The 18613-nt window shown below is 34.3% G+C and overlaps 2 protein-coding genes across 3 annotated transcripts; one reads left to right on the top strand and one right to left on the bottom strand.

Moving 5' to 3' along the window:
- The first annotated feature begins 4526 nt into the window (after positions 1 to 4526).
- Positions 4527 to 11436, top strand: LOC141711979 (transcription factor BIM1). 2 transcript variants are annotated; one of them, XM_074514721.1, is made up of 12 exons: positions 4527 to 4819; positions 5019 to 5237; positions 5338 to 5406; positions 7604 to 8011; positions 8775 to 8889; positions 8990 to 9114; positions 9189 to 9297; positions 9450 to 9519; positions 9627 to 9722; positions 9918 to 10378; positions 10701 to 10830; positions 10940 to 11436. In XM_074514721.1, the coding sequence occupies exons 2-12, from the start codon at positions 5201 to 5203 to the stop codon at positions 11045 to 11047; spliced, it is 1728 nt and encodes a 575-aa protein (XP_074370822.1). In that variant the 5' UTR covers positions 4527 to 4819; positions 5019 to 5200; the 3' UTR covers positions 11048 to 11436. The 2 variants fall into 2 exon arrangements, with proteins under 2 accessions (XP_074370822.1, XP_074370823.1); XM_074514722.1 differs by having other exon boundaries at positions 4556 to 4819; positions 8778 to 8889.
- A 1592-nt stretch (positions 11437 to 13028) lies between these two features.
- On the bottom strand, positions 13029 to 16757 carry LOC141711978 (rhamnogalacturonan I rhamnosyltransferase 1-like). Its single transcript, XM_074514720.1, has 8 exons — positions 16012 to 16757; positions 15320 to 15387; positions 15146 to 15234; positions 14860 to 15025; positions 14485 to 14774; positions 14195 to 14399; positions 13956 to 14113; positions 13029 to 13677 (listed from the first exon to the last, which is right to left on the bottom strand). The coding sequence occupies exons 1-8, from the start codon at positions 16310 to 16312 to the stop codon at positions 13422 to 13424; spliced, it is 1533 nt and encodes a 510-aa protein (XP_074370821.1). The 5' UTR covers positions 16313 to 16757; the 3' UTR covers positions 13029 to 13421.
- Between the last annotated feature and the right edge of the window lie 1856 nt (positions 16758 to 18613).

The following is an 18613-nucleotide window of genomic DNA, read 5'->3' as shown; positions in this document are numbered from 1 at the left end:
ATAATCCATAACTCATGATTCAACCGAACATTCAACACAACAAATCAAAGCATCGTCATCAACCACTTCTTTAACTACATTAGCTGAATTATCCTCTTTACTCTTTCCTTTAGGAACCGCGGGAGCTGTGCAATGATTCCTGAAGTGACCCTTTTTCTGACAATTCCAACAAATAATATCATTGCGATCTTTGGATTATCCTCTCTTCCGTGACTTCGATCTGCTACGCCCCTTATTCTGTCCCTTTTCGAAATTTCTGCCTATACTCTCAACACTCAACAAGGAACCTAATGACTCTCCTGAGTTTCTCCTACGAATATCTTCTCCAAGAATCGAATCTGGAACTCCATCAAAAGTCATCTTTCCGCTCCCAGATGAATTACTTATAGCAGTGAGAAATCCTGACTAATTTTTTGGTAATGGGGACTCCAACAACAAGGCATGTACTTCATCATCATATTTAATATCCACCGATGCAAATCTTGCTAGGATAAAATTAAATTTGTTCACATGATCAGCAACACAATCTCTTTTATTCAATCTCGTGGCAACTAACAAGCGAATCAAATACACCTTATTTGAAGCTAACGGCTTCTCATACATGTTTGACAAAGCCTTGATTAAACCATAAGTTGTCGTTTCCTTGACGATATTATAAGCAACATTCAAATAATTTTCAATTTGTATCTTCCAAAACCATAATATTAGCCATCAAATTTGTCGATCTTTACCTTCCCACCTTCTTCCATCGCTCCCACTCGCCTGAAAACCTAGGATCTTGATACTAGTTGTTGAGTATACAACAACGAAAGCAAAACCCAAAGCGAATAAATAAGAACAAGAAAATAAACGACAATCACACAATACAAAGATTTACGTTGTTCCGAAATTCCTACTTCACAAATTGCACTAATTTTGTATTAATCTCTCACAATTTGTTGTATTATGATTTTACAATTACATGAGTATTTATAAGAGAAGAAACTAAACTTAAATCAATTTATAGTCCGAATTTGAAAAATAGACTAATCTATAAACTAATCTGAATAGTCTATTTTCATAGGCTTAAGACTCCACAAACCCAATACCAATCTCTATCAAAACAAGTATCTTGCCAAAATTCACAGTTTTTTTTTACTTTTTTTTATAATTGACTGTGCAATGTCTGTTTTCTCAGGCTTTCTATGTTATCCATGTAGCAAGATTTGGGCCAGTGACTCCCAAACCAGTTGGTCTTAGGGCACTAAGTTTTGGAATACCCCTACGGACTTAATTACTCTGGTAACAGAGGTTACAAAACAAGATTAGTCAATTATACTACTTGTGCCCATCATCTCAATTTTTTTATCTGCGAAGAATATTGGGTATTGAAGTAGTTTATTTTTTTGCTTTTTTTTTGTGCAAAATTTGATTCGACATTGTTTCAACATGGGGGCTTTGTCTCATATATCGAAAACTTCCCTAAACAATCTTTCTTACAAAGATCTTGTGCAAATGTGCCTTCTTTGACTCTTAAGCAAAAATCTGCTCGACGCAAGTTTCATAAAAACAACCTTACTCAACTATGTTTAAATCATCTTAAGGCATTACATACATATAACTTTTGAAAAATTGCTAACACCAACTTGTATTAAAGACAAGGGTGGACTGGACAACTTAGCTAAAATATCTCCGATTTTTTTATTTTTTTTCAATTTTTTGGGTTTTTTATAAGTACTACTAAATACCCTCATACCTAAATCATGCATTGTTCTCGGTGTATGCAAATGAGAGAAAAATGATAAGGTAAAAGGACGAGAACACTTAATAAGGGCATGATGGAGAATCACACATTCACTCACACACACAAAATTACTCCCCCAAAAACACTTGCTAACCAATTCCAGAGCGTGGGCAAACTAAATATACAACTAAATATAATTTCAATACACATATTTTAAATTTAATATATTATTTAATTTTAAATAAAATTATAATAGTTTTTATTTAATACCAATTAGTAAGATTTAATGTATTAAAAATGTTAAATTATTATTTAATTGATTAAATTATATTTTACTAATCATATCATTTTTTTTATTAATTTTTTATTTGTAAATTGTATAAGAACTTAATTTCAATGTATAATGTATATTACACATAATATTATAATCAAAATTTAGCTGTCCATTACATTTAATATTAAATACAATAATTTCAACATTGAATCAAGCACATAATATCAGTAATTAGTTCTCATTCTCGTACCAGGTTAACCCGATTCCTGATTAAAAACTCATATCAATTTCTAAACCAAACGATCCCTTAATATATTATATTTTAACAAGTATAGTTTACTTTTAAAATTTGAATATTTATTGAAAATCAAATTAAATTAAATAATTAAAAATCAGGTCATTAAAATTTAAATATTACTTGAATAAAAATGAGCTCGATTTCAAAATGATTACTAAGTAAAAATTTTAGTTTAGTGGGACTCGAACTTAATTACTAAAAACGTGTAATCAAAAGCGTGATCCACCCAAAATCGGAATTCCAGCAAAACACTGAAAAGTGAAATCGCAGTCGAAAGTATAGAGTGAGAGAAGCGAATCTGGGGGTCACATGGGATGACTAAACCTAGAAAGGGCCCACGTAGCCCAAAGTTACTGCTGTTGGACAATAAATATAATAAAAAAATACGGATTGAAGAGGTATGGTGAAAGTCACGCGACTTTACTTTCCTTACCACCACCAACATCCTCCTCTTCACATGCGTACACTGTAGTCTGTACCACATACACACTGTATCACATGTCTCCATATACTTATTTAATACGCTAATCGGGATCTGTACCCTAATCATCACCTTTCTTACAATTATCGCTACATGTACTACTATCGGATTAGCCTCCTTATCCATGGGTTTAATTTGGTTCAGGTCAACTAGTAATTGTCCTTTAATCCACTTTTTGTTTTACCATTGTCACGTGATGTTAATTTTTCCTCACTTGATTTTCACTTGTAAAACATGTACTTGCAATTCAAATTTCACTTATTACCCTCCCAGCTCGGGCTGTACGCAGTTCAGATCGGGTCGGTTTTGGGTAAAAGTCGAACCAAATCGTGAAAAATGATTTTAAAAAATTGTCATCCGCAACTGCAAATGTGGTTGCGGTTAACCGCGTCAATTGCGGTTGCCAATTTGCGATTATTGCGGATCGGTTTGCGGTTCAACCACTTATTTTAAAATAATTAATAACTTGCAAAAAGCTAAATTCGGAATATTAATAAATTCAAGTTTAAGTTACGTGATAAATTTACATTCAAAATAAAATACAAATTAATGCTCCGTGTGGAAAAAAGATATTAAAAACATACAAAAATATGGAGGTGAGAGAAAAGAAAAAAGAAAAAATAAAAGAATAAAAATAAAATTGCATGTTAATTATATTTTCTATTTATTTTGGTTATATATCTTATCATGATTGTGAATTTTATGAACGAAATCTTAACATTAACCTAAAATTAGTTAATAAATGTGTATATTTATTAATTTATATGATATCAACTATATTTTTGGAAATATATTTTATTATAAATACATGTTGCGAGTTGCGGTTGTGATTTTGCGATTTTCAAAAATTTAAAACCGCATCCAAACCGCGAATGAGCGATTTTTAAAATTTAAATCCACAACCAACCCGCATTTCGCGATTATCCGTAAAATACGGTTCGGTTGCGAGCGATTTAGCGGTTGGATGCGGTTGAGCGGTTCGTCTTTACACCCCTACCTCCAACTTTTAACTCCTATTTTTTTCTTTTAGATTAGTCCCTTTTTTTCTAATCAGCATTTTAAATTTTGTTAAAATCGATTATGTATTTGTAAGTAGTGCTGTATAGCCCAAACTCTGACTCAATAATTTTACAAATAACATGATACGGTACATTAATTTGATTTGATGACAGTGTTTTAAAAATTGATTAACTATGACGTGTATTTATATGAGTATTCGAAAATTAGAGGTGGACAATTTAAATAAGTACTCAGATGTTAAAAATGAGTATTCGAAAAATTAATTAATTATTCAAAATTTAAAAAAGTAACTAAATAAGTTCGATTAACCTTGATATAAATGTATTCGAGAAAGTATTTTCAATTTTACAAATGACATATTAGCATTCGGGGATTATTGAGAAACAATTTTCAGGTGCAAATAATATATAGTAAATATTTCGGAAGAAACTTCCCAGATGGTGGAGCTCTGTAATTAGTAATGTAGATTAGAAAAAACAAGAGTGGTGTTAAACTAAACAAAAGAATAAAAAAGACAGCTTCGAAGTAATAAATTGTGTAGATTAAAGAAAGCACCACCACTAAAATAAGTAGTAATCGGGATCACCAAAGACAATAAACAAAACAACTAAAACCAACACATACACTACATATTTTAAATCCAACTAAACGTTTCCCCCGTTACCCAAACCCAAACGTCGTTCACTCCGCCGCAACGTCGTTAGCTAAACTCCGTTATTTCCCGTACCAAAACTCCCGAAAGTTATAAACACCGTTATAAAAAAAACCTACACACATAACACCCCGCCTATATATACACACAAACATAGTATTTAGAAAGAGAAAGTTTAAGACCACAATTCTCTCCGGCCTTGTGTGTTCATCTCCACTTTCCAAACACAAACACATATGTTTATGTTCACATAGTTGTCGTTAACTTGAACGCAACAACTTGAATTCTGGTTCTTTGATCACTTGAGCGCCACGTTTCACTGATTGAATTTTTGCCTCTACAGCTGCTGAATTTCGCAAAATTTATCTCAGGTATTATTAACTTGTTTCATACTATATCATTGCTGTGAGTAATTCTATTATCTCTTCATAGTAAATTTGTCGAAAGTTTTCCGTCGTAAATGACTTACTTTTATCTGTTAAATCTATGTTTTTGAAATTTTTTTATCGTAAATTTGTAGTATGATTCACCGCTAGGAAGGTATACAATTATTTCTAATTTTGTTGACAGAGTAATTATCTCGGAGCTGCAAATTCATGGAAAAAATCAGGAGTGAAATGCGTATATGATGTTTTAAGTAGAGAGGGCGCTAAAACTGATACTAGAGCCGCAGATCTGATAATTTGATCTGTATAACATTGCGAAACTCCAAAAGTGAATTTCGGCCGGAGAATTGTAATATTGAGTTATTGATGGAATTGCCTCAGCCTCGTCCATGTGGGAATCAAGGTAATGAAATTGTCATGTACATAAATATCAAATATATATGTGAAATTATGAAATTGTGATTGCTAATTAATAGTATGTGGTTTTATTGAAACAAGCCCAGGTAGGAAACCTACACACGATTTTCTTTCACTTTATTCACCAGTGCAGCAAGATCCAATAACATCTCAAGGTAATTTCTTGTAATTTTATGGTAAACGTGATTAGTCTTTTTTCGTGTGAAATAATTACTGTTTTGCGTTGGAGAATGTACCTGTATAGCTAGCTAAATACTCCATCTTTTCGAGCAATTGGTATCTTAGGATTATATAAACTTAGGAGGAAATCAAATTCGAAATTTTCGCAACCAAATTATATTTAAGAGATCCAGCACACATAAAAACTCAGACCTTGTATGCTGGTCTGCGTGTCAGCGTCGTCCGAGTATGAAGAAAGGGAGAGATTATAATCTGTACTGTAACACGCACACGCACTAGTGGTGTTGTTAATGTACCCGTGACCCCATTTATTTCGTAATTTATGAATTTGGATCTGGGGCCATGGGTTTGTTTGATTTACAAAATATTATTAAGATATTATTTTTTTTCAAATTTTCTAGTGTGTGTCTCTATGAGCATATATTAAGCACTAAACTTTAGCTAATTTTGACCGGCTTCTGTTTTTTGGTAGCTCTGAACCTACTTGCGTACACAAAAACTAAATCCATCAAAATAAATCAAAATTATATGATTTAGTGTTTAGTATGTGATCATAAAAATATCCTAGAAAAACCTTTGTTTTTCATAGTATTACTTAGCTATTTTACCACTCAAATTGCTTCAGCAACAAGTTGTGTGTTTCAGTGAGGTAATTTCACTCACAAGTTAATATTATCAAATACTGTAAGAGATAAAATTTGCGTCTATTTTTTGTATAGATTATTTTTTTCACTTTTGAATACATTCATTCAACAGATCATACCTAATTTAAAATTTGTACTCATGAATGTGACTAATTGAATCTTTTAATCTCTTATCTATGGTCCAGATCTTAAGTATTTCGATAGATAATTAATTACAACTCTGGCGCTGTTATTATCTACCTTTCCTGTACATGAAAGCTAAGTACTCTCATATCATGATTATGTTATAATCTTCTATTAATCACGTTTTAAAAATGAGATAATGACCTTGTTATCTTCTTCTTTGAAAGCTGACAGATTGACTTTATACAAGATTTTAGTTGAACTATGACTTGTGAAGAGATTGGTTTCATCTTTACTTAAATTGGAAATTTCTTCCAAGTTATTATTGTTACTTCACTACTGTATAAAATTTGAAGAATTTATTTACTTTAATACTGTGCATATTTGGGAGTAATATATTATTTTAATATTTGGTGGTGGCTGTTGGGCTAGTGGGACATAAAGGTAGGAAAAGATAGAAGTGATTGACATAGACTATATAATGAAGGGGATGAACATGCAATTGCTGAAATGCATGGAAATCACATATCCAAAGCCATGCAAATGCAATTCCTTTTAAGATTGACACCAAGTAATATAACAGTTTAAATATTTTAGTGTTTTCATGCAAAAGAGTAGAAAAATTATTTCCCTAAAAATGTTATATATCAAGCTAAAATCGAACTCACAATATACGATTTAACGGTATCATAATTATAGTAAATAATAAGTATAGGTATATTGTCAGTGTAATTACAGGAAACTGTACACACAGGATGACAGAGAATTGGGACTTGAATTCACATTTTCACACAGTGAGTCTGTGTACTAACGTTAATGCTTGGTGCTGTACTGTGATAAAGTTAGGAGTCACGTGGGCAGCCTTCCCTTCTACTGTTACTGCCCCCGAATACAAATAAAAATTCCTATTTCCCAGATCTACCCAAAAGTACCAGCATCAAGCTCACTTTGTCTTGTATCAAAAACATTTCTTAGCAGCTATTAAATCTTTATTCAATTTTATTATTAAAGATAGCTTCGCGCCATAGGCGAACAGCAGATAAAATCGAGATGGCACAACAAAAATGTGATATACACGTATGACGTACCTAAATATTCTTGGTATAGCAATATTTTTCTCGCTCTCCCTGATCATGCATGCCACATGGATTGTTTACACCGTCGAAGAAGTTGCATAACACATATAGAAAAAATGTGCAGAAATATAGTTGTCTGTTTTTTACCTTGGTCCAAGCATATGTTTGTGTAGTCTGTATGAAGCCTGAAATTCAGCTGATAAGGTCCTGAAATTTGCATTTGTAGTGTGGCACTGAGTTGCTGACAATACTATCTATTGGTAGATATAATAAGTAAATCTATTTTGTGATTAGTTATAAATTAATCAGGTGCCTTAATTACTAATCAGGGGGAATCCTGAAAACGCATGACTTCTTGCAACAAGGTGAACGAGCAGAGACTGAGGACATATCCAAAGATGTAAATAGCGTAAAACAGCCTACAGAAAAGTCTAGGCCACTGATTCCTCCACCAATCACAACTTCAATGGAGCACATTCTTCCGGGAGGAATAGGAACTTACAGTATAAGTCACATTTCATATCTCAATCAAAGAGTACCAAAGCCAGAAGGTGTCTTGCTTAATGCAGCTGCTCCACAAGCACAAGCAAGTAGTAGTGATAGAAATGATGGCAATTCGAACTGCAGTTCGTATACAGGGAGTGGATTTACCTTGTGGGATGAATCTGCTACAATGAATAAGGGACAGACAGGGAAGGAGAATAATTTTGCAGTTAAAGAAAGACATGCTGTAAGAGGTATTATAATAGTATTATCTTTTTTTTTCATTGTCAAGCTTCCATATGTTCTTTTAAAGTACTAATAATAAATTTAACAATCATATTGGAGTATAAGTCCATGCACATGCACTTGAAAAATAGAGTCTTCTTCCTCTTTATTTTGTTTGGATACAATTGGATATTCTATTGGAGTTTCTCATAGCCGGTTTCAGATGCATGTGCATGTAATAATCTTCCAGCTGGAGTCTATGGAGTTAGGCAGCATATGCATGTTTCTATTACACCTGCATATGTCCACATACTCCGGCTTTCTGTCCAGAATGAGAGTCCTCTTTGACGTTTTTGTAATTGCCTTTTACAGAATTATCAATATTTGTGACTGATCTTTGCATCTTTAATGATTTATTGGATGATGTTTGCATCTTGCCTTATTTATTGGAAAATGATTAATATTCGTTACTTGTATACAACAAAAGTTGATGAACCGAACTGAAGTCCTATGCAGCAAGAGAATCTCATTAAAAGAGCTACAGTATGTTGAAAATTATGAAACAGAATATAGCCTCCAAATTTTGGAATCAAAATTTACCCGCTTCATCTCATGAATTCCCAGACCTTTTAAAAGATTTATTAGAAAAAGTGCAAGTACTAGTTTACGATATCTAGTCATTGCCAGTGGCTACTGCAGTAAATAGTACACATAAAATGCAGTCTTATTATAGGTTTAAGTAGGGTAGAACTAAAGTTTGCGGCTACTGATTGAAGCTGTATTTGTAATTAGCAGATGCGGGGGTAAATGTAGGCGGACAATGGGAAACTTCGAGGGAACGACCATCACAGTCATCGTCCAGCCATAGCTTTCTCAATAAAGCATTCAGCTCGCTATCATCTTCACAGTCAGTATTGAGTCCTCTCCATCCACATTCTTATTTAGACTTTAGTACTCATTCGTGGTATTTTCTCGGTTATTGATTTTAAATATGGCAACGCAAACAGGCAATCATTTTCGAAGAAGCAAAGCTTCATGGACATGATAAAATCAGCTAAGAGTAGCCATGAAGATGAGGATGAAGATGATGATGTCTTTGTTATAAAGAAGGAGCCATCTCCCCACCATAGAGGTCTTTTACTCGCACAGAGGATGCATATACCCTTGTCTCAAAAATAAATAGTCCTGAAACCTTTGTTTTCATAGGTAATATGTCAATTCAAGTCGATGGAAAGGACACTGACCAGAAGCCTAACACCGCGAGATCAAAACATTCTGCAACAGAGCAGCGCAGAAGGAGCAAGATCAATGATAGGCATGTTTAGCAATCCTGCATGGTCTATACATTATGCCTGCAAACAGAATTTAAAGTTTAAGTAACATTTTTTTGCTGATGTCCTGGACTCTTGGCTTGTTTCCTTTGAGTATTACTTCGCTAATTTTCTGATGTTAAAGTACTTTATGCAGATTTCAGATGTTGAGAGGGCTTATTCCTCATGGCGACCAGAAGAGAGACAAGGCATCATTCTTATTAGAAGTATGGGATAAATTTAAATTTTCATATTATCTTGTTGAACTTTATCTACTTTTTTTCCCTTCTCCTATCTTAATATAACAGTCACTAAACCTTGATTCTTTTTACAGGTTATCGAGTACATTCAGTTTCTACAGGAGAAAGTGCACAAGTATGAGGACCCATACCAGGGATGGTCGCATGAACCCCCAAAGATTATGCCATGGGTAAAATAATTGTTGATTTTGTACTTAATTTTCTTTTGGTCTGTTAGAATTGTAAATCATATTTCATGAGCTAGACCCCCCATGATAGTGTAAACACCACTAATACCCTCCTACATTCTACAGAACTAATGAGAGTATGAGTTGATAATTTGCTTCTAAATACTTATAGTAATTCTTCCATCCCTTTTCAAGCAGAAAAAGGGCCATAGAACAGTTGAAGATTTTGATGATCAATCTGGTGGTATAAAATGTGTATCTGGTCCTGCATCAGTGTTTGCTGCAAAGTTTGATGGAGCCAACACAAATGTATCCTCAACAATGCCACTGGGTGCGCAGGGCCTAATAGACAATGACCTATGCACCGCCGATACTTCAAGGAATATGGATCATCGTCGTAGACCAGCAGAAAATGGGCTGCCTCTCTCCTTGCCACTGCCGCAAACCATGTACTCACATGAAGGTAGTAGCAGTGCAGCAGTCCTGCTACCACCTCGAGTAACATCTAATACAGATATTGGGACATCCCAGTCTCATCCACAATTGTGGCAGAGAAAACCTTGTACAATAGACTCCAATACTGTAAGCGAGAAGCTAAAAAACCAGGAAGTAACAATTGAAAGTGGAACAATTAGCATCTCAAGTGTCTACTCCCAAGGGTAAGATTTACGCCACTTATTAAATTTGATAGTATTAGGTTATAAGCTAGTACTATCTTGACATTCAAAGTGGTCATTGCCTAAGGCCACAAATATATGCATGTATCTAGAGTCTAGACCTTGTTGCCGTTTATCCAGCTTTCTGCATTCCTTTGAATACTTTCAACTAGCTAAAGCCAAGGCTTATAAAATTTGTTTAGGCAATCAAAATATAAAAAATCCCCTGACTAGTAATCTCGTCACCATGTAATAATTTTATTCTCATTGTATTCTTGACAGTTTGCCTTGGCTCCATCACTAACATGTATTACCTCTTAAGCAGGTTGTTGAATACTCTTACACAATCTTTGCAAAGTTCTGGAGTGGATTTGTCACAGGCCAGCATCTCGGTGCAGATCGATATTGGTAACCGAGCAAATAGTGCCTTGAATCCTTTAACACCAATTGTTCAGGTACTTGGCTTCTCCCCTTCTATTCATTTTCCTACTGAATATTGTTAATGTTTGGTTAATGTAAGTACTTCATGCCTGGAGAAAATAACTCACAAAATCAATTTAACAGACCGATAATCTTCATTCTAACAATCAAACAATGCTGCAACCAAGACTTGCCAGTGGTGGAGGTGAACCTGAACAAGCCTTTAAGAGACTTAAAACAGGCAGAAGCTAGCACGCTTGTCAAGTTTTATTCATTCGATTAATTCATTTTTGGGATTCTTCTTTCCGGTGCTGGCGCGTTACATTCATATCTCTTGATCAAAGAAAATCAACCCAGCAGATCTTGTGTACATCCAGTGTTACTTATCTTTCTCTTAATATTTATAATGTCACAAAATTGCTGGGATAATGCTCAGTTTTTCTCTAACAAACAATTGTTTACCAATGTAGATGCTTCCATGTTAATGTTGCGAAGCTGCTTTTTATAATTTATTTTAAGGATTCCTTCCGGGGAGGTTTCATGAACCCTTGCCTGAGTTTGTTTCTGTACTTTCCAATCACATGTAGATGACAATTGATTAAAAACATACGTTATACTAGTTGTTAAGAATTTCAACTTCAGCTAGTTGTTAATAATACAAAAGTTTGTGAACTGCTACACTTTATGCACCAAAGCCCAACGTAAGCCCAACGCTCACTTGGCGTTTGGGTTGTGCTATTAAGTTCGAATATTTATAATAATATTCTGGCCTTCGAAACACTAAGCAATTATCACGGGATCAGGTGATCTATTCCATTTTTATAAAATGTTACCCAAGTTCATGTACTAAAGTCAGACACAAACAAGGGGGGTGGTACTTAGAATGGGAAACGGAGCGTTTAGACCGGTGGTACTTAGAATGGGAAACGGAAATGATACGGGGATGATATGATATCCTAAATGTTAAACATGAATGATTTAGGTAAATCATTCCCAATACTAAGTCGCTATTGAAACACTAACACATGCTATTGAGGTTCCGATTCTCGTTAAACGGACTCATTAACCATAAACCAAACGTAATTCTGTGCTTCCTTGAAAAAAAAGTTTTGGTTGAGTCGCTGAACGCACGTTGGTAAACGGCCTGTGTTGCAGTGTGACTTGTTTACCACCCACTGGAGTAAGACTAAAGCTTAAGAACATAAAATTACCAGTAGCTGTCTAGTGCTTAGGGATCTGTATAACTAGGGGTATTTCCTCTAGGCTTCTTGGATCACTTGAGACTAATTTAAACAATAATACATGTGGATTATCAAAAGTTTTGATTATTAGATCTTCAACCCATATAATGAGGGATTATGTCCATTTTATTCTGGCTACAACCCTTTCCTTGGTATCACCACATAATAAGGCACTATGTATTTTTGTATGTGTTGTGATAGTAGTTGGGATTATGAGTGGCCACAGAATTATTGGGTGATAATTAGAAAAAGTTTAAGGGTGGCATTTCTACATCATTATGGGACTCCACTCAGACAATATGCTGTGCTATCAAAGTTTGCTTTCTATGAACATTTCAAACACCACCCACGCCTATCAATTTCCACATACAATTCCCTTGTCACCTACTTCTACATTCCTACCCCCCATTTCCATCTACAGCAAAGTGATGGTAGATGATGTCGAGAAGTGATATACAAAGAAAAGCATCGAAAGAGCGCTTGCTCAGCTTATTTGCACTTCGCGTATTGCTGACATCAAAATTAATGACTGTGCGCTATTCCATGTAGCATTTTGTGCGAATTGGAAATTGACAATAGCATGCCTCAAGGGCAAAAACTAGCTGAGTATATGCAGGATGACATAATTTCCCTTAATAATCAAGTAATAGCTAGCCAAAACATAACCCTAATCACCCATGCCTCACTTTTTTCCCCTCAAGACAGAATGCTAATCACGTCTATCTCCCTTTTAATACACTTTTCGACAATGACTTGGGGAAAACAAATGATGAAAATGCACTTCAGATGAGCTGTTAATTCTTTTATAATTATTCTTTCAAATTTCCTTACTAGAGTAGAAATTGCCTTGGACAGGGAAATTTAGGTGTAGAAATGGGGCCTGGGGTTCATTTTCTTGGCTTATAAACCCAAGAAAAAAGGAACCATTTCTCCAACTCCACGATACTACCAATACCAGCATGCATGATAACCAAACAAAAGAGAAACCCATGTAAGAAGATAAATAATTTTCATGATATGTATATATTCAATAGCGTGTCTTCAAAAACCGCATGTCAAAATGAATAAGGACTAATCATGTATCCATTTGTGCACACTGACGGCGGTCAAGTTTAATATAACCCTGCAATGGCAGGGTATCTTCTATACAGGAATCAAATTATTAGATATTTAACATAACTAAGGTTGTGTACATGAAACTACACCTGGTCCCGTTGATCCTCTTCAATGGCAAAACCACATATTCCTTGCCATCTTTTAAATTGCCTCCTCAAAACAAGATTCTCCTTCTGTGATGATTTAGTGATAACAGAACTTTTATCCCCAATAGTGGTAGATTCTCATTGCAGTCCACTAGTCAAACTAACAAAGCGTTCCCCTGGCATTTATAAGATATCTAATCTTTCTACTGACGGTTCTGATGATTGCAAGCATTCATCAGGGTTGGCATAAAAGTAATCTTCCTCTTTAGGTCTGTCTGCAATCACCAATCTTTTAGTGGGGTTCCCCATGCGATCTGAATGTACTTCCTTAACAGCACTAGAGAATTCATCCCAATTTAAGGATCCGTGATTGTATTGATCTATTAAATCAACTAATAGCTTTCTATCCAATAATATCGTCTTTCTAAAACCAAGGAATCTGGGAAAAAACAAAAACAAATGGAAATTAGCATTTTTTTCTCTCAAGTGATTAACATGACCAAACAAATTACTAAAGCTCGTAACCTGTAATAGAACTAAAAGCACTCTGTAACCACATAAATACACTTGTTATTTGGTTCATAGTGCCAATTTTTACTCATCAAGAGAGGTATTATTTTTTAAGTTTTTGCTTACAAGTTTCAGCTGAAAATATAATTTTTCACAAAGCAAAAAACAAGCAGATATTTTGTATAAAACCAAACAATAAACAAGTACCTCCGGTGGCCTTCAACTACTTTGGCCATGTTTCCATCATATGTAGGAATAAAAATATCACTCTCCAGTGAAACAAGATAATCCAGTGCTGCCATCTGAGAAGAGTGATTCTGGAAATATCCAAGGTCTGATGATCCCAAAAGAGTTTCCTTCCTGACCTGTTATAGGAAATGCATCAGTGAACTATATATCTAACGAGTACACGACTCGAATTTTTTTTTTTTGCAGTCACTACTGACCACTTTTGGATAAGCAGCAGTAAGACTAGCCATTCGTTTTTCTCCGCCATATATCTCTCCAGCTGCAATATAAATTTGGATGTCCCGATCAATGTCCAGTGCCCGTAGTGTAAGAGCAGTTTCCTCGGGGGTTAATGGGCATAGACCATCCTTTCTTTTCAAGTCAGAATTTATGATTTTTTCTTTCCACCATGGGTAGGCATATCTGTTGAGGCATTGTACTAAACATGTGAAAAAGGAGTCAAAATAACAATTATGATGCATTGTGGATGATAAGTATTTAAGGGCACCTCATTCGTGTTAACTCGTCTACTTCTTCGTTGCTGCATCCTTGGTTGCAACCCGAAAATGCTAACATGTCCATTTCATATCTGAGATGAAGTACTAGGAAAGGACCATTCTGCCTTAAAAGCTTGATTACCTTCCTTCCTAACTCCTCTATCTGAGTAGTAAATCTCAGAGCACTGAAGTTTACTCGGCATCGAAGCTTTTGCATCTCTAGTGGCTGACCATTGTTGGCAAGCCGGGCATCAGTCCTATTCAAATGCACAATTTTGTATTTCTGGATCAAAGGAAGAATCTGCATGGACCATAAACAAATACTATTAACATCAACAGAAGAAGTTTTAACATAAAAGGAAGTAAAAAAACGTCAAATGGCATACTTGATTATGATAGTAGGAGATGTCAGACCAACTGACAGGAGGCATTGTGTAAAACAATCCTAGTTCCACTCTCCTCTTAATTCTGGGAGGCAGCTGCTTCAATATTCGAACCTCGTTCCTCAAGGATGAAATGAAATGGTCGACATCAAAAATGTCATGAAACTCACTGCCATGTGAAATAAAAAAACAAATAAATAAGACCAATCATACAGAAATATAGATAGAAACTGTAATTACACTTCTGGAAGGAAGAGTTGGTTATGAAGGGAAACATAAACTTGCAAACCTTGGATCAGCCCAGAAAGAAGTTTTATCCAACTCAGGAACAATTAGTGTAACATTTAGATATCTTGCTATAGCAACCATGTCGCATATCTGCATTATAAACATGTACTTGTTTAAGAAATTCAGATACAAATGAAAAATTAAATTATAACAGAGCTTAGCTTGGTCCACTCACCGCTGCACGCATTTGGTTAAGACCTCCATTGCATGAAACCATCAAATAGCCATTGTTCTTATACACCCCTGTATTAGTGGCATCACATAGAATCAGAATGAAATCATCCAAATCGAACTACAAGGTATATTTTATCTAAGTTGAAATTATAAAAAAAAACAATTAAACCAAAGCATATAAAATAGTGGCAAAAGTTCAAGGTAGGACAAGAAAATCTTAGAGACATTCAAATTAGGTAGCAACAAATGATATTAAGAAATATTCTATATATCACAAGCAACTAAAAACCTATACTATATATCTAAATTTCCAAGAAAAATCTAAAATTCTAAAATGAAGCATGAACCAGATAAAGAATCAGTATATTTCTACCGAATGATCAAGCCATCTGCCTTATCCTCTTCAAATATCAACTAACTCATATTACCATTTACCTGCATTCTAGCCCAAATAAACAATCGTTTTCAAAGCATAACATGAAGCATAAACATACAGATGCAAATTAGAAACAAATAAATGAACAACGTTCCAAGGATAAAGCAAAACTTTCCATACATTCTGATTAAACTTTCTTTCATCTATTGTTTCCCCCAATTAAACTCAACCAAAATTAATACAATTCCAAAAAACACGAAATCACAACTGCAACAACCTAAAATAAATGCACATATGTGACAAGTACCAAAACTCACTCTTGGGAGGAAGAACTCTATCCGGAAGAGTCGACGCAATCTTAACATCCATAGCAGCAGATTCATGAGAAAAGCAAGAAGGCCAACCCTTCAAAACCCTAGGTCCCCACATCTCACCCAAAGTTGTCAACTGAACTAAACAAGTCCACAACAAAATTGAAGTAGTTGCTCTAATCAACCAAAGCTTCATTTTAGACCTTGACATCATTGAACTCTTGAACTTCTCAATCCCTTTTTTACCCTCACCGCCAAATGTTTTCATCCCCATTGCTATATATCCCCTCTTCTCTATCTTACACATACTCAAAAATACTAAAAATCAAAACTTTCCCAAATCAACTTATCAAAAGTATCATACCATCATCAACATTGATTCCAAAAAGTGTCAAGATTTGATCTTTTTTTAATTCTTCAAGATCCAATACTTCTAAAACTGAAAATTCTTGAAACCCAACTGATTTATTACCCAAAAGATGAAAAAGATGCAATCTTTTTCACACATTGATGAAAAGATTCCAGCCCAGATGAAACAAATCTACTGCCAGTATATATACACACAAAAAAGTAAAAAAATATATATGTAAGTATATGCAAATGCTAGAGGGTAGTGGGATAATTGAGAGAAATTCTGATCACCGGTGCTGACAACTCCGGTCACCGGAAAATAATGTAGGATAGAGAGAGAAGTGTGTATGTATGTTGTAATGTGTTAATATAAACAGGTGTTTATAAAAGGGGCTTGTTTTTTACTACTAATTTTTATACTGTGTCTGCAATAGCCTACGCTGAGCCTCAAGCCCAAAGTAGCTACCAAACAATTTTTCTCTTTAAATATATAATCTTATGATTGTGGTTTATTATTTAATGTTAGGAAGGAAAGGAGTACTTGGTTTAATTATTTTGAAAGATGAGTTAGATATTAAATTACAGGGACTGTTCAAATAGAAACTGTCTTAAAATACAAACTAAAAACTAAGAGCAAGTCCAATAGCTCCGTTAAAAAGACTCTTAACTCCAAATATAAGAAATATGATAAAAAAATTACAGTCCAACAGTGTCTTGGTAGTTCCTTATATCACTAAGATACCTCACTCATGCCTTATTTTTAAGGTACCACAAGTCATCCCTTATTTCATTTTTATCAATAAAAAATTATTTTCTCTCTTCTTTTTAGTTCTTTTCTCTCTTTTTTTTCCATACCTCATTCATATTTATTATTATTTTAATTATAAGGAATGAAGATAAGGATTGTTGTAGTTCAAATTCAAAATCATGTGTTAAATCACTAAGAGTTAATATTTTATAATATTTATAAGGAACTTGTTAAGAGACTATTGGACTTGCTCTAATATTCAGCCCACCTCACTTTAGGATTATCCATCCAGCTCATTCTCAATTCACTGTAACCAGCCCGACTCTTCCCCTAAAACTCTACAATTCGGCTTACCTCATTACCCCACCTTATCACAGTCATCACCTCTACCACCATCACCATCATCGGCCCCCGTTACCACCGTCATCCATTTTCGTTTCTATCCATTTACCCCATATATTCATTCATTCATATTTTCTAAACTTTTTTTGTTATGAGTGTTTTCTTTTTATCACATCTCTGAATATGATAATCACTGTATTAATAATTAAAAATAGTAATTTCTGTTTGATATTATGGATGTTATATTCACGGTGATGATGGTGAGATAAGTGGTTTACCCTATATATTCCTCCATTCATATTTTCCAAACTTTTCTTCTACTTTTTTATGAGTTTTTTTCTTTTTATCACCTCTCTGCACATGATAATCACTGTATTAATAGTTAAAGTTAGTGATTCCTATTTGATATTATGGTTGTTACAGTCATGGTGATGAAGGTGAGATAGATGATGGTGTTATAATGATTGTGTTTAATGATCAGTATAAATATCATATGTGCTATATTCCGACGACAAATCACTAATTATACTTACTAAAATCACTAAAATTTAGTTAATTTAACTATTAATATAAAAGGAACAAAGAGATATATTGAATTTTGTTGGGTCTGGTTAGGGCTGAGCAAAACCGAACCGAAACCGAAAAACCGAACCGAACCGTGCTAATTCGGTCCGGTTCGATCCTGATTTTTCAGAAAATTCGGTCTATTCGGTCCGGACCGAAAAGACCGAAATAAAATTCGGTTCGGTCCGGTTCTTGTAAAAAATATTTCGGTCCAGACCGAATAGACCGAATAGTCCAAATCATAAATATCATAATTTTATATTATATATTTTACATATATCTTAAAAATTTTAATCATAAATTTTAATTTATAATTGTATTTATACACTCTTAGAACTCTACATATTACCTTACTTTAATTATATTTTAGATTTTATAATTTTTTATTTAAAATTTTAATATAGTTTTATTTTTTTCAAAAAAATCGGTCAATTCGGTCCAAAACCGGACCATAATAAAATTTTGGTCCGGTTCGGTCCAAGAAAATATGATAATTCGGTTTTTCGGTCTATTCGGTTCGGTCCGGTTTTGGACCGAACCGACCGAATGCTCAGCCCTAGGTCTGGTCCACTTATGTGGGTTATGGTTTTATCAAGCCCGGAT

The sequence above is a fragment of the Apium graveolens genome, chromosome 3, assembly GCF_009905375.1.
Source record: "Apium graveolens cultivar Ventura chromosome 3, ASM990537v1, whole genome shotgun sequence".
Taxonomy (NCBI): domain Eukaryota; kingdom Viridiplantae; phylum Streptophyta; class Magnoliopsida; order Apiales; family Apiaceae; genus Apium; species Apium graveolens.
The sequence above is the reverse complement of the archived record's forward strand: the minus strand, read 5'-3'. Positions and strand labels throughout refer to the sequence as shown.